The sequence below is a fragment of the Geotrypetes seraphini genome, chromosome 5 (genome assembly GCF_902459505.1).
Source record: "Geotrypetes seraphini chromosome 5, aGeoSer1.1, whole genome shotgun sequence".
NCBI lineage: Eukaryota > Metazoa > Chordata > Amphibia > Gymnophiona > Dermophiidae > Geotrypetes > Geotrypetes seraphini.
Window position 1 is genome coordinate 118,961,781 of NC_047088.1, and position 16,773 is coordinate 118,978,553.

Here is a 16,773-nt window from a genome sequence, read left to right on the forward strand (position 1 = left end):
ATGACAGAGATTTGCATATAATGGAGATGCCAGGAATGCAGATCTGCTCCATGCATATTCATTAGGGCTATCTTGAAAACCCGACTGGCCTGGGGGTCCTTCAGGACAGGTTTGGGAACCACTGCTCTAGGGTATACATATTCAGGGCTTCCAGTCTCTCCTCATACGTCTTCTGGTGCAAGCCTCCTATCATTTTTGTCGCCCTCCTCTGGACTGCTTCAAGTCTTCTTACGTCCTTCACCAGATACGGTCTCCAAAACTGAACACAATACTCCAAGTGGGGCCTTACCAATGACCTGTACAGGGGCATCAACACCTTCTTCCTTCTACTGGCTACGCCTCTATTTATACAGCCCAGCATCCTTCTGGCAGCAGCCACTGCCTTGTCACACTGTTTTTTCACCTTTAGATCTTCGGACACTATAACCCCAAGGTCCCTCTCCCCATCCGTGCATATCAGCTTCTCTCCTCCCAGCATATACGGTTCCTTCCGATTATTAATCCCCAAATGCATTACTCTGCATTTCTTTGCATTGAATTTTAGTTGCCAGGCAATAGACCATTCCTCTAACTTTTGCAGATCCTTTTTCATATTTTCCACTCCCTCTTCGGTGTCTACTCTGTTACAAATCTTGGTATCATCTGCAAAAAGGCACACTTTTTCTTCTAAAACTTCAGCAATGTCACTCACAAATATATTGAACAGGATCGGCCCCCAGCAACAAACCCTGAGGGACTCCACTACTCACTTTTCCTTCCTCCGAGTGACTTCCATTAAGCACTACCCTCTGGCGTCTGTCCGATAGCCAGTTTCTAACCCAGTTCACCACTTTGGGTCCTAACTTCAGCCCTTCAAGTTTGTTCAACAGCCTCCTATGAGGAACTGTATCAAAGGCTTTGCTGAAATCTAAGTAAATTACATCTAGCATATTTCCTCGATCCAGCTCTCTGGTCACCCAATCAAAAAATTCAATCAGGTTCATTTGGCACGTTTACCTTTTGTAAAGCCATGTTGCCTCGGATCCTGTAACCTATTAGATTCAAGGAAGTACACTATCCTTTCTTTCAGCAACACTTCCATTATTTTTCCAACAACTGAAGTGAGGCTCACTGGCCTGTAGTTTCCTGCTTCATCCCTGTGACCACTTTTGTGAATAGGGACCACATCTACTCTCCTCCAATCCCCAGGAACCACTCCCGTCTCCAGAGATTTGTTGAACAAGTCTTTAATAGGACTCGCCAGAACCTCTCTGAGCTCCAATAGTATCCTGGGTTGGATCCCTTCTGTTCCCATTACTTTCTCCACCTTCAGTTTTTCAAGTTGCTCATAAACACTCTCCTCCGTGAACGGCGCAGAATCTACTCCATTTTCTCATGTAACTTCGCCAGACAATCTCGGTCCTTCTCCAGGATTTTCTTCTGTGAACATAGAACAGAAGTATTTGTTTAGCACATTTGCTTTTTCCTCATCACTCTCCACATATCGGTTCCCAGCATCTTTTAGCTTAGCAATTCCATTTTTCATCTTCCTCCTTTCACTAATATATCTGAAAAAATTTTAGTCTCTCTTTTTTGCATTTTTAGCCATTTGTTCTTCCGCCTGTGCTTTCGCCAGACGTATCTCTCTCTTGGCTTCTTTCAGTTTCACCCTGTAGTTCTTTCTGCACTCCACTTCTTGGGTTTTTTTTATATTTCACAAACGCCAACTCTTTCGCCTTTATTTTCTCCGCCACTAGTTTGGAGAACCATATCGGCTTCCTTTTTCTCTTGTTTTTATTGATTTTCTTAACATAAAGGTCCGTAGTCATTTTTATCGCTCCTTTCAGCTTAGACCACTGTCTTTCCACTTCTCTTATGTCCTCACATCCTAACAGCTCTTTCTTCAGGTACTCTCCCATTGCATTAAAGTCTGTACGTTTGAAATCCAGGACTTTATGTATCATGCGGCCGCGCTCCACTTTAGCCGTTATATCAAACCAAACCATTTGATGATCGCTACTTCTAGATACTCTCTAGATAGTGGCTGCCATTATCTAGATATGGCCAAGCCAACAACTTTTTTGAAACTGGTTAACCATCGATAATCAGTGACTTTTAGCATGACAGTGCCATTTTTAAATGGGCCGCACAGGGGAGGAGGTGGAAGTTATGCTGATACCAGTATTCAGTGATGGCAATTGCATAGCTTACTGAACATGTAGAACTGAATAAAAAGCAGTTCTAAATATGACAAGTTAGCTATGCAATTGTTGGCACTGAATAATAGCCAGCAACCCACATAACTTCCAGTACCGGCTGGCACACTCCCAGTGACCACCCCATCTCTCCCATTCTTCTCCTCTGGCAAGATCCAAACCCTCTCCCTCACAAGACCAAACTCCTCTTCCATTCCTTAACAAGGCAAGACTCCCCTCACCTTGCTTATCCACAAATCTAACCCCATCACCCAATTCCCATGGTCAGGTTAGCCCCCCTTCAGTGGTCCAGTGGGGCAATGGGGGCAGAAGTGAACCGCACTCATTCCTGCCTGTAGTGGCTGCCTCTGTGAAATGGCTGCTGTGACCCTTTGTAGTACTGGTACCCTCACTGTACTTCAGAAGTATCAGGAGGCTGCTACATTTTAGAGGTAGCTGCCAGGGGCAGGAGTGAGTGGGGTTCACTCCTACCCCCATCACTTTGCAGGATTACAAGGGAATTTAAGTAGGCATGGGTGGGAGACATTTATTGACTTGGAAGGGAGTTGGAATGGTGGTCTGAACCAGGGTGCTGAGAGAAGGGTCTTTGTCAGGGGGTGAAAGGAGGATCTGGACTTTATTGGGAAACTGAGAGGGGGAACCAGGACTAGAGTGGTTGGGGAAGAGATTGGAGGGACTAAGGCACCTTGTTATATTATCAGTTAGAATCCACATAAGATTCATTGGCCACTGCAGTCCCAATTAGCCATGGCCCTGCATTTAATATCTGGGGCTATTTCCCCTCCCCCCTCCCCCCAGTAGTCAGCATTTTAAAAAAACTGCAGTCTTCCATAGGCTGAGTATCTACCAGGTTGATGCAAATAACAAAACAGATATTAAAAGACTGTGCAGTGATTGATCGACAACTATTTTGTAACACTTCTTTTTTTCCCATGAAATAAGAAAGTGTTATAAACTGGTATTTCCGGGGTGGTCACGTGACCGGCATCGAGATGGCTGCTTAGTTTGCTCACTCGCTCCAGCCCGATCACAATTACCGGCATCCTGCCTGCTTCACCGCTCTATTCAGGTCAAAAAATTTTCTTTTCCGTTGCCCCGATGGCCGCGAAATCCCCTAAGTCTGACGGGGCGGCTGTGTCTGGCTCCCACACTGCTCCAAACGCTTCCAAAAGATCCAAGCACGAGCCCCCGTCTCCGGACAAGGCCTCATCCAAACTCCTCGTGGCAGACGCTTCCCTGTCCCACGATTTACAGCTACTGCAGGGTCTCATGCATGAAAATTTGGCAGCGACAGCTGATATAAAATCTGAGCTAAGTAATATTACTCTCCGATTTAAACAATTTGAAGCTCGTTTAGACCTCTCAGAAGAACGACTAACCGCCCATGATGCTCAATTCTTAGATATACAACGTGGTCTCCGCAAAATGGATCTTATGCAGAGGGACCTGGATGATATGTCTAATCGCATGAGACGAAGTAATGTGCGTATCATTGGTTTACCGGAGTCTGTTGAGGGTAATGATATCATCTCCTATTTACACTCTCTCCTTCCATCTCTCTTAAACATACAATTTTCACCAGCTCTAGAAATAGAAAGAGCCCACCGAGTACCCTCCGGCCCTCCTCTACCATCTAAATCTCCAAGACCTGTGGTTTTGAAACTCCTTAGATACTCTCATGCCTTACAAATACTGCAAACAGCAAAAATCAAACAACCTCTTTTGATAGATGGAAAAAAAATTTTGCTTGTACCTGATCTTTCTAAGAACACTGCTCAAAGAAGAAAAGCTTTCTTAGCCATGCGACCTCAGCTCAAGACCATTGGAGCGCAGTATGGATTATTTTATCCAGCAAAAATGAGGATTACCTATCATAATTCCACCAAGAATTTCGAGGATCCTGCTGAATTACAGAAATATCTAGATGAAAATATTGGAGCCATGACCTGAATTTTAGAGCTAATTTCAATGTTACATTTCAAAATGGATGCATTCTGATCTGGTCTACCTGCTGATGGCTGGAGCTTTTGCATGCATACTGAGTGCCTCTTGACCTCACGGGTCCCCATCTATAGTATCTACATCTCCTGTTTTATGCACTGCAGCACATTCTTGTTCTTATTCTTCATGGCTGCACCTTATATTTTATTTTTCCCTTTTGGAGCTTGGTATTACCTTTTGTTTTCTTTTTATCATCATCATGATTCTTCTCTCTTGCTGTCCGACGTTCCATTTTTTCTGGATTACAGCCATCATTGTTGCTCATTTGGACGCCTCTTTCCTATGGATTTATTGACATTTTCTAGAGTTCCAATATTAGCTTCTGTTCACTTAACCCCATGGTCTCATTAAAGATTGTATCCCTTAATGTTAAGGGCCTGTCTAGCCCCATGAAGCGTAAGAAAATACTACAATACTTCAAACACCTAGGGGCTGATATATGTCTCTTACAGGAGACACATATAAACCTTGCTGAAGCGCAAAAACTCACCGGCGGTTGGATTCAACACTGTTACGCCGCCCCTGCCATGGGAAAGAAGAATGGGGTTATAACTCTCATCCGCAAGTCACTTAACTATCAATCAACCACTCATTCTTTTGATCCCATGGGCAGATGGTCCTATATCGAGGGTGTCATAGATGGCAAACCTCTGAATCTACTAAACCTGTATGCACCTAATTCAGATGATCCCTCTTTCTTTCAGGATCTTCACACCATCTGCCATTCCTCATTCTCAGAACATACTGTCATCACTGGAGACTTTAATTTCCCGTTGGACCCCTTCATTGATCGATCCTCTCTTTGCCGCCCTGCAAAACTGAGGGTCCGTTCAACCCTTTCCAATATGATGCAAACATATGGATGGACTGATATATGGAGAATTTTTCATCCAACAACCAAGGACTTTACATTCTATTCAACGCCCCACAAATCATATTCCAGGATCGACTATTTTCTGACATCTAAAGACATCTTGAATATCACTACTGCAACTACTATCCACGATATATCTATTTCAGACCATGCTGCCATATCCTGCTCTCTCAACTGGTCCCTTGACAAGCCACCTCGTTCTTGGAGATTAAATAACCTGCTTCTTAGCAATGAAGAGTTTCTATCTCACATTACTGCTGAATCTAATGCCTTTTTTACCCGGAATGAATCTTCTGTATCCAACTTTACCACGGTCTGGGAATCTTATAAAGTCTGGTTGAGAGGGGAATGTATTAGCTACACAGCTTATCAACTCAAAACTAAGAAATCTAACCTTCAACGTATGGAACAGGAAATACATGCCTTGGAATCACAATTATATGGTTCTTTTGACTCCACCCTTTATAAAGCCCTACAACAACTTAAGTTCCAATACAATGAGATTTTCAGTTCATCTGCTTCTGTCTCACTATTCCGCCAATCAGCCTCATATTATGCTACCTCCAATAAGGCGGGCCATCATCTGGCTTCTTATCTTAAAGGGCAAAGATCCAAACATCGGATTTCTCACATCAAGTCAGCCTCTGGTTCAATCCACAATACCACTTCTGACATACTCAAAGAATTTCATTCCTTCTAAGCCTCTCTGTACACTTCAGAATCTACCTGTCCAGAAGATGTAATTTCCGAATTTCTGAAATCTGCACATTTGCCATCTATTACCCCATCTCAGCATGAACCTCTGCGTCATCCTATCTCTACTGATGAAATCCAACGTGCTATTTCTTCTATGGCTTCTTCAAAAGCACCAGGACCTGATGGTCTTCCTGCGGAATTCTTCAAAACTCTCTCGGACTCTGACTCCACATCTTTTGTCCTATTATCGGTCTATTATTGCTTTTCCTAATTGTTTATCCCGCTTCCATGAAGCCAGTATTATTGTTCTGCCAAAGCCCAACAGGGATATCCAATATGTTAAAAATTATAGACCTATCTCTTTGCTGAATTTGGACTATAAGATTTTTTGCAAAAATTTTAGTTAATAGAATAGACTCTGTTATGTCTTCTCTTATACATAGAGATCAAGTTGGTTTTTTAAAGGGTCGTTACGGAGCAGACAATACCAGATTGTTATGCCACATTCTCCATTCCACTCTGTCAAGAGACCAACCCCTCTTAGTGGCTTCTCTTGATGCTGAGAAGGCCTTTGACAGAGTGGAATGGAAATACTTATTTTGTGTCCTTCGCCACTTTGGATTTCCTGCTGAATTTATTCATATGATTTCTTTATTATACACCAATCCTACTGCTAAGATTATAGTTAATGATGCTCTCTCTGAATCTTTTACCCTCCAACGGGGCACACGCCAAGGTTGTCCTTTATCCCCCTTATTGTTTAACCTAGCTTTAGAACCCCTCCTGGCTCATATCAGATTATCTACCTCTATTAAAGGAATCTCTATTGCTGATTTGGAATTTAAGCTGTCTGTTTATGCTGATGACATTCTCCTATATCTCTCTGACCCTGAACAATCTTTGCATTCTCTCATTGATCTTATTTCTCAATTCTCTTCTATGTCTGGGTATAAGGTCAATTGGGACAAAACTGAGCTCATGCCCCTCAATGATGCCTGCACACCCTTCACTCTTCCCTCATATCCTTTCACTTGGATATCCACAGGGATGAAGTATTTAGGTGTCCCATTTGACAAAGACCTTAAGATAACAATGGACCTTATCATGTCTAAGACTGTCTCCTCTGTGAAATCCGCTTTGTCCAACTTGTCTCCTCTACATTTATCTTGGTGGGGGAGATTAGATACCCTCAAGATGATGGTCATTCCAAAAATTACATATATGTTCATTATGTTTCCTCTTCTATTTTCTAACTCCTTCTACAAACATCTAGAAAAACTACTTCTTGATTTCCTATGGAACAATAAACCACATAGAATCTCGCAACGTAAACTCAAATCTCCCAAGTCGGCTGGAGGTGTTAACTTCCCTGATTTATTTCTTTATCATCAAGCCTTCTTGTTGAGACAGGGATCCGAATGGTTACATTCTTCAGATTCATGTACTAACACAATGGCCCCCAATTGGCTTCGACTTGAAATGGCCCTTTTACATCCTATTCCTACATTAAGACTTCTTGGGTCCACACACTTACAAATTAAAACTCGTAACCCTATACTTCTCACTTCCCTCCGCGCACTTCAAGATCTAGACCACTTGCTAGCTTGCCCTTGGTCTCAATGCACACTATGCCCCTTATGGAGAAACCCAAAACTACTAATAGAGAAAAAGCCAGTATTCTGGCCATCCTGGACTACTTATCATATTTGGGATATCTCTGCACTATGTCACCCTGATGGTTCCTGGCTCACTTTTTACGAGCTTCAATATAAATCTGGCCTTCCTGACTCTTACTTCTATCAATGGTTACAATTACGTTCAGCCCTACGTAAACTTGATGGTGACCTGAAAGCTAATCGCCAACCCCCGACTTTGTTAACTCTTTCTACTCAATTCCGTAATTTGGGCCATTCAGCTTCCAAGTTCTATAACCTTCTTAAGGAACTCCGATTCCCACTTCTTTCCTCTGTTAAAAAATCCTGGGAGGAAGATATTGGCTGCCCTATTTCTGATTGTGATTGGTCCTCTTATCTACGATCTATTTTTCATTCCTCTAGGTCAGCTTCCCTTACTCAAAGCTTATTTTTCCTTTGTCACAGAGCCCAATGGACCCCGATTAAATCAAATCGTATTAATCCTACCTTTGCAAAGGAGTGCTGGACATGTTCTACAGATATCGGCTCCCTCAAACATTTATTATTTCTCTGTCCCTCTATCCAAACATATTGGTCGTCTCTGTGGAACAATATCTGTTCTCTTTTTCATATCAATGTGGCTCTCTCATACCAAATGTTATTACTTAAATCCTCTGCTTTACCATCTCCTCTCTCTTCCTCTGATGCTTGTCTCTTTGATATTCTTATCTCCCTTGCTTTGAAACTTCTTCTTAACTCCTGGAAAGATCTATCTAAGGTGTCCGTAACACAATGGTGGAATCTTGTCTGCTTAACTTATAGATATGAAGCATATTTGGCAAAGAAATGCGGCAGATTCCCTCAATTTCTTGCTAAATGGAACTCTCTCAAACTTTACTTCCAAAGCTCCAGCTCTTAGGTATTTCTTTATCTTTTATTTATTTACTATCTATTTATTTATTTACTTAACTTACTTTCTCCCTTTATCTTCCTCTTTTCTTTTCTTCCCTCCTTTTTGTTTTATTTTATCATAGATAATGTTTTACTCATGTGATTTGTTTATTCCTATGTTGGATTGCTTCCAAGGAATATAGTTCTGATTGTTATAGCAACTTTTTTCATGCTTGTAATTGTATTTTCCCATCACATGGTTTGTTGATGTTACTATGCTTTTGTTTTATTGATTGTAAAAAACTTTTACAATAAAAAAACCTTGACTTAAAAAAAATAAACTGGTATTTCCTTCTAAAGGGTTATAGAGGACTTAAAGGTGAAAGAGGAGAACGAGGAGACTCTGGACTTCGAGGTGACCCAGTAAGTAAATTTTATTTATTGAGAATTACCTGAAAGAGTGCAGTGTAAGAAAATCATTAATAGATAAATGAAAATTTCAAGAACATATAGAATTTCAGACCAGCAATTTTGCATTTATTTCCACAGTTTATTGTTAATTTCATTGTTATTGCTAAGCTGCTGTGATGCTATAAATATAATCAGTGAGTGCATGTTATTCTCCTTTTATTAATTTTTACCTGGAAGTTACAAATATAATTTGACATGTACAGTTGCTAAACTGTTCAACTTTAGTGGATGGATTGTTTGTTGTTTAGTGGAAGCTTCTATACAGCTGCTAATGACTGAGGAGTCAATTCTGAGTGGTTTGCATGAGCTTCAGTAAAGTTGCAACAATGCGTGAGCTTCAGTAATGGTGTTATAATACATAAGCTAAATATATGTGAATCTTACCTATTTATACCATCTATATAAATATACAGTGTTCCACCGCGAATTCGCGGTTCGCAGACCCAGTCATTTGCAGTATTCTCCAAACGCCTCTTCCTATACTAAAGTCATGCTTCACCAATCAGTAGCTCCTGATTAGTGAAGCCCGAATTTAGTACAGGAAGAGGCGGTCGGAGCATACCGCAAGTGATTTCCTTCATTCGCTGATGCTCCAGCTGCCCTCTCTTGCCTCCCCAGGCGAAAAGCCGTATTTGCGGTTTTTCGATATTCACGGGGATTCCTGGAACGGAACCCCCATGAATATCGGGGGAGTACTGTACTATAATTATTGTTTCTGTACTGTCATATCTTTCTTTGTATTATTTGTGAGTTCACCCTTTTGTGTTCCAAGTGGGGGGTAGCTTGCTGTTTTTTTTATGTTGCTATTCCCTGTAAATGTTTCTTTATTTGCTACAGTGTTCTGTGAAGAGTATCATCTTTATTCCTTTTCTAGTTTTAATTCCTTTAGAAGGGAGTTCCACCACATTGGGGTGGAATCCTACCTAAATCCTACCTAAATCCGCCCCACAGATACTACCAGTTCTTCTCAATTGCTTTTGAATTCACCAATAATTTACTGTATCCCACTATGTATATCTCTTTTATATCTCTATTTGTAATCCGCCTTCTCAACTTTTCTTGAACTTACCAATGATCCAATATTGTAACCCACCTTTTATAACTCTTTTGTAATCCGCCTTGAACTGCAAGGTAATGGCGGAATAGAAATCTCTAATGTAATGTAATGTAATGTAAATAGGATTTTAGAATGTGCTGGGGAGGAGCAGGGCAGGATTAATTCTTTGAGGGCCCCTAGGCACACAAGTACACTGGGCCCATGCCCCACCCATACCCCGCCCCCCTGCCCCACCCCATTTATTTACCTGTTTTCTTATTTACTTCTTTATTTCCACTTGTATTTCTTTTTTTCTTTTATTATAAAATTCAAAACAAACAACAAAGATTACCATACCAGTGTCAGTGTAGTTTTAGTTCTATGCAAGCCCCAAACATCTCTGAACAAATCCGCCCTTCCTTCCCTTCCCACCTACTTGCCCAGGACTTTAACTCAGAACCCTTTCCAAATGTATATAAAAGTGTTCACATGCATTGTAAAAGCAGTAATACTATCTGAAACATAAGTCTATATTAATAACAAAGTTTGCAACTCCTCTCAACTGCAACTCACTCTATGTCATCCAACTTTAACTCATATTTATAAACAACCAAATCTGTAAATCCTCTGGTACGTTTCACGTGTGTTAATTTGTAACAAAACAACAAGGCAAGTGGTCCACCAAAGAAACCAACGTGGAACAAAAAAAGATCGGCAGACAATAAGGAGATTCAAATCAGGGTTATTTTTCAAGGTGCTCCCAGGAACCATGCCTGTTGCATTTCACCAAACGAGGCTGGTCAATGCTATCAGAAAACCATGTCTTTCCTACACACAGGACACAGAACCACCCTCACCCTGTGTGTAATAAGTAATCACAAACAACCCTCCCCCCACTTTTTTTTTTTTTTTTACAAAAGCACACAAGGTTTTTAGCGCTGGCTGGTGGGCTGAATGTTCTGCGCTGTTCTGACGATCATAAGAATTCTATGACCATCAGAGCAGTGCAGAGCATTCAGCATGCTGGCTTGTGCTACAAAACCGAAGGAACGATACAGTTTAGGGGGTAAAGAAACAGTGGTGCATATACCACAATACTGAATCAAATATAAACATAGCAGATGTAAATTTGAAAAAAAGAGAAACAACAAATCACTTTACAAATTAACAAATAAAAATTTAAAAAAAAAAATGGAAATAAGATACCATTTTATTGGACTAATACATTTTTTAATTAGCTTTCAGAGGTCAAAACCTCTTTCCTTAGGTCAGTAAAGTATACTGCTGTTACAGTATCCTGTCCTGACCTGAGGAAGAATTTGGCCTCTGAAAGTTAATCAAACATGTATAAAAATTAGTCCAATAAAAGGATCGCTATTTCTATTTCTAAACATTTGTCAACACAGATACAATACTACTTTATCCTAAAGCAAAAAAATAAAAAATATAATTTATTTTTACATTTGTCATGTGGTTTCTGCTTTCCTCATCTTCTTGTCATTCTCTTCCTTCCACCTACTGTCTGCCCCTTCCAGAAAATGTCTGCCTCCTTCTGCCATATCTCCTCCTGCCCCCCTATCCCCCTTGGTCTGGCATCCATCATCTTCCCTCTGTTCCCCTCATGGTCTGGCATCTTTCTCCTTCCCTCCCCTCTGTGGTTTTTAGCATATCTCTCTCTTCTCATTTCCTCCACTTAAATCTGATATCTCTGTCTCCTTCCCCGTTCTTTGGCATCTCTCTCCTCTCTTTCCTTTTCTTCTATGGTCTTCCTTCTCTATTTTCTGTCTCTGTCTAAATTAAATTATTTCTTACTATTCAGCTCTCAATTTCCCTCTTTTCACTGTATCTACTCACAGCTTGCCATCCCTTTCCTTCACCCCACCACTATCTCACTAACTTTCTTATTCCCCCATCCAGCATGTGGGAAAGCAGCAGCAGTGGTGAGGAGGTGAGGGCTGGGCGCAAGTTCTCCCCACTTCCATCATCTGCCCTGCTCTGCCCCTTCTCTCTCCCTCCACCCTAGGCCCATCTCATCAATCACCTTTCACTCCAATTTTTTTTTTTTTTTTTCAAACGGCAATGCCCCCCCAGCATCGATCGGCAATGCGGGCCTCCAACATCGATCGGCAATGCAGGTAGGAAGAATGAGAGGGCACTCTCTAAAGTTGAAATGGGATAGATTCCGTACAAACGTAAGGAAGTTCTTCTTCACCCAGAGAGTGGTAGAAAACTGGAACGCTCTTCCGGAGTTTGTTATAGGGGAAAACACCCTCCAGGGATTCAAGACAATGTTGGACAAGTTCCTGCTAAACTGGAACGTACGCAGGTGAGGCTTGACTCATTTAGAGCACTGGTCTTTGACCTAAAGGCCGCTGCGTGAGCGAACTGCTTGGCACGATGGACCACTGGTCTGACCCAGCAATGGCAATTCTTATGTTCCCCCATCGACAGAAAGTAAGATAAGCAAGGAACGCGGGTAAGAAAGGCAACAGCAACTGTAATTTTACAAGCGGTGCTGCTTGCCCAAAGCTTCTCTTTGACGCGCCACGGCGGAAACAGGAAGCTGCATCATAGGAAAGCTTTGGGCAAGCAGCACCGCTTGGAAAATTACAGTTGCTGTTGCCTTTCTTACCCGCATTCCTTGCTTATCTTACTTTCCATTGATGGGGGAGGGGGTTCCGTTGCCGATCGGATCGTCGGTGGGGGGGCCCGCATTGCCATTCGGGAGGGCCGTGTTGCTGATCGATGCTGGGGGGCCCCAGCACCGTTTAAAAAAAAATACCCTCCTTTATCGGGCTTCCTGACCATTTCGGGCCCTAGGCATGTGCCTACTGGGCCTATTCGTTAATCCGGCCCTGGGGAGGAGCCAGTTCTCTTGGTACCTATAGGTATCGATGACATAGGAAAATGTGGGAGAGGGGGGTTCTAAAATCCAAATTTAAGCTCTTAGGTAGAAAGCTGAAATTCAGATCTTCCAGGTTAGCATTTTCAAAAATGTTCTGCATTCCATGCGCAGGACCCAAGAGGCAGGCAAAGCTCTGAAGTCTCAATGTGTGATTGAGATGATGATGCAGGGATTCAGGATTTAGACTTTTAAGGAACTAGGCAATGTTCTGGGAAAGAGGGAGCCTATTCTGAAAAGATGGACTTCACCTTAACTGGGATGGAACCAGGATGCTGGTGCTAACATTTAAAAAGGAGGTAGAGCAGCTTTTAAACTAAGATGGGGGAAAGCCAACAGTCATTCAGGAGCTGATGGTTTGGTGTGGAGTATACTTGAAGAATATTTAGGAAATCCCAAAAGAGATGTTCCAATAATGTGAAAGAAAGTCAGGAGTGTTTAAGAGAAAAGTAGCATCCCCTTCCCTGAATGAAACCGGCAGAAGGGTGCCCAATTCCTCCTGCCAGAACCCCCCCTCCCCAAATAAAACCAGCAGAAGGGTGCCCAATCCCTCCTGCCAGAAATCCCCCCGAATGAAACCGGCAGGAGGGTACCCAATCCCTCCTGCTGGAACCCCCCAACCATAGACTCCCCAACGACCCCCCACCTCAAACAAAACCGGCAGGAGGGTGCCCAATCCCTCATGCCAGAAACCCCCTGAACGAAACTGGCAGGACAGTACCCAATCCCATGGGAGGGGCCTTAGGCACCTGGGCTAATCAGGCCCCTCCCTGGTGTATCCCACCATGCTCCTGGAAGAGAAAGACCCGCCTCATTCCGATGGAGGCGGACCTGCCGGATGGATGGTGGGAGATCCCTTGCCGCAATAAGCTTAGTGGCCATGTCTACTTGTAACACTGTACGCATCTCCTGCTGGCCTAGGAAGACATATGGCCACCTAGGTTCACCTAAGGCAGTGGTAGGCAAACTCATTAGTGAAAAGAGCCAAAATCAACAGTACAACGATTAAGATTTTTTTGAGAGCCATACCCTGTGCCTGCTTGCGCTACGTCAACCCGACTGACACCCCGCTCGCCCGCACGTAGTCGAAATCAATTCATGGCAGAGCCTAGAGAATGACACAGGGAAAAAATTTGGCTCCATCCCTGCCCCCGTGAGCTCGGTCCCCATCCCCGCAAACCACTTGATCCCATCCACACAAGCCTCAAATAGTTTTATACTGAACTTATTATATTAAAGTATAAAAGAAACAATATTCTGTACAATTGTCAATTTATAAATCAGCATCTTCTCCCCACTCTCTCTTCCCCATTTCCCTTCAGCATCCTCAGCCCACTCTCTCTCCACTTCCCTTCAGTGCACGCACAAGCAAGCAATTTTATATCATTTTCATTCTATTCATTCATAGAAATTAAAGTCTAAATAATGCCAGTCACAAACAAACAAAACATGATTTTACAAAAATAATTCCCTGCACAGCCAAGCCTGCAAGGATTACTAGATATCTTTTAGCAGCTCCCCTTCCTCCCTCCCCCTTATCTTCGTGGCCAAGTCAAAATGATCTACCAACAATAAGATTTTAAAAAACACAAAGTACACTGTACGCAGAGAAGATGTTAATTATCATTTACATTCTGTGGATTTTCAAAGAGCTCAAGGCAGATGACTTTATGCAATGTCACCTCAGTAGCAACTATACAAAAATAGACAAATATACCCCCTCCCTTTTTACTAAACCGCGATAACGTTTTTTAGCGCAGGGAGCTACGCTGAATGCCCTGTGCTGCTCTCGATGTTCATTGGCTCCCTGCACAAAAAATTGCTATTGCGGTTTAGTAAAAGGGGGCCACAGTACAAAATATAGACAGCAAATATAAATTCTCAAAACAGACACATTTTGATCACTAAATTAAAAATAAAATCATTTTTCCTACCTTTGTATGGTAATTTCATCAGTCTGTGGTTGCACTTTATTCTTCTGACTGTACATCTAATATTTCTTCCCTTCTTTCAGCCTCCTGTATGCTTCCTCTCCTCCAGACCTCATTCTCTCCCCCAACTTTTTCTTTCTTTCACCCTGTCCCCTTCTTTCTTTCTTTCTCTAAGTCTTTCTTTCTCTCTCTCTCTCCATGTCCCATTTCTTTCTTTCTCTCTCCATGCCCCCCCCCTTTCTGTCTGTCTCCTGTCTCCCTTCTTTCTTTCTGTAGGAAAAGATGGCAGACACCATGATGTGGGTTAGAGGGAAGGAGAGAGATGCTGGATGTCATAGTGCATGGAAGGAAAGAGAGGCTGGAGATTCTGGTAGGTGGGATGGGGGAAGAGAGATGGTTTGTGAGAGGTACACAATTAGAGAGATACTGTACTGTACACATAGGAGGGATGGGGATGCTGGACTATGAAATGGTATAGAACAGGGGTGGGCAACTCTGGTCCTTGAGGGCTAGAATCCAGTCAGGTTTTCAGGATTTCCCCAATGAATATGCATGAGATCTGTTTGCATGCACTGCTTTCAATGCATATTCATTGGGGAAATCCTGAAAACGACTGGATTCCGGCCCTCGAGGACTGAAGTTGCCCACCCCTGGTATAGAAGGAAAGAGAATCAGAGTTTCTGAAAACGTGAAAGGAGGGTTTTATGGCCACCTTTTGATATGGGAGGGGAGATAAAATTCCAAAAGTTTGCCTAGAGTGCTAAAGGCCCTTGGTTCCTCCCTGAAAACCTTGCAAAACAAAAGAAGAAGAGAAACAAAGCGTTGTTAGGGCATGAATTTATAGAGGGAAGTAACAGCAAAAGTTGATGTAAGATTTTCTTTAAAAGTCCAAGGAACAAAGCTTGGGAAAACAGGATACTGAGGTTCCCTACATACACCATACAACAGGAGAAACATCTCCACAGGATAAAAATCACAACAAAAATAGTGAAGAAGACCAAGATTGCTGCAATACTTTATTATTTGAAAACTCGTCACAAATGTGTTTTGGCCTATTGGCCTCCCTCAGGCGTCTTCTTAGTTTCACATGAAATTATCAAAGCTGCACTGATGACAAAAAAACCCTATAAAATGCAGTTAAAAATAATAAAAAATTGAATCACTAGTCGAGATGATCCACTTTGCACAGCAACCACTCTTCAATTAGTGTAAAAGACAGAATAATGAAGGTGTGACAACAGAGAGGAGATAGAGAAAAATTACTAACTGGGTCATATAAAATGGGAGAGATGAACTGTGTAGTGATAAATGTTTATTACTAAACAATAAATTGGGAAAAACAGATAAATATTCCTAATGTATTTTTCCCTGCCATTTTTCCTTTGCATTTTTGTAGTCAGTGATATACCAATGACGGGGCGTGGGTCCACCCCAGGTGCACACCTCTAAGGAGGTGTACAGCTGGCATACTGGGTCCAGAACTTCCCGCCCTTCTCTGCCGCGGGACCTTTCTGCATCTCCCTGTGGCTGCTGGTCCACCCCCTCCGACATCACTTACTTGTTCCGGAGCAGAGTCGGCAGCCGTGGGGAGGTGCAGTAAGGTCCTACGATGACTGCGGCTGCTGGCACTGCTCTGGAACAAGAAAGTGATGTTGGAAGGGGTTGGGTCGGCAGCCACAGCTATCGTGGGACCTTGCTGCACCTCCCAGAAGCTGCCAGTCCACCCTCTCCAACGTCACTTACTTGTTCCGGAGCAGAGCCAGCAGCTGCAGTCATCGCGAGACCTTGCTGCATGGAAGTGGGATGGAAGGAGAGAGAAAGGAGCAGGAAGAGTGGTGAAGGGAGAGGGAAGTGGGGTGGAGGGAGAGAGAAGGGAGCAGGATACTGGTATGGAAGGGTGGTGGATGGAGAGAAAGGGGGCAGATGCTGATGGAATTGGTGTGCAGGGAAAGGGAAGAGAGACATAAGGGGGAAGCAGTGGCGTACCTAGCATATGTGAACCCGGAGCCCATCATTTTTGGGCAATCCCCCAATTTGTACGAAAAATATGATTTTTAGTAACAAGCCACACATGAGTACCTAGGAAAAGGCAGCATCTTACATACTGCAGTGAGCAGTACAACAGCAATACACCCATTGTAA

General features: G+C 42.7%; 1 protein-coding gene and 1 long non-coding RNA gene across 8 annotated transcripts in view; one reads left to right on the forward strand and one right to left on the reverse strand.

Annotated features, from left to right (window-relative positions):
* COL6A3 (collagen type VI alpha 3 chain) overlaps window positions 1–16,773 on the forward strand; it is a 1,265,605-nt gene that overhangs the window by 513,971 nt on the left and 734,861 nt on the right. For all 7 annotated transcript variants that reach the window (XM_033946673.1, XM_033946674.1, XM_033946675.1 and 4 more), the window contains one exon: window positions 8,652–8,714. In XM_033946673.1, the coding sequence (XP_033802564.1) occupies window positions 8,652–8,714 (63 nt within the window). The remainder of the gene's footprint in view (window positions 1–8,651; window positions 8,715–16,773) is intronic.
* LOC117361404 overlaps window positions 1–16,773 on the reverse strand; it is an 80,318-nt gene that overhangs the window by 52,264 nt on the left and 11,281 nt on the right. The window lies entirely within an intron of this gene.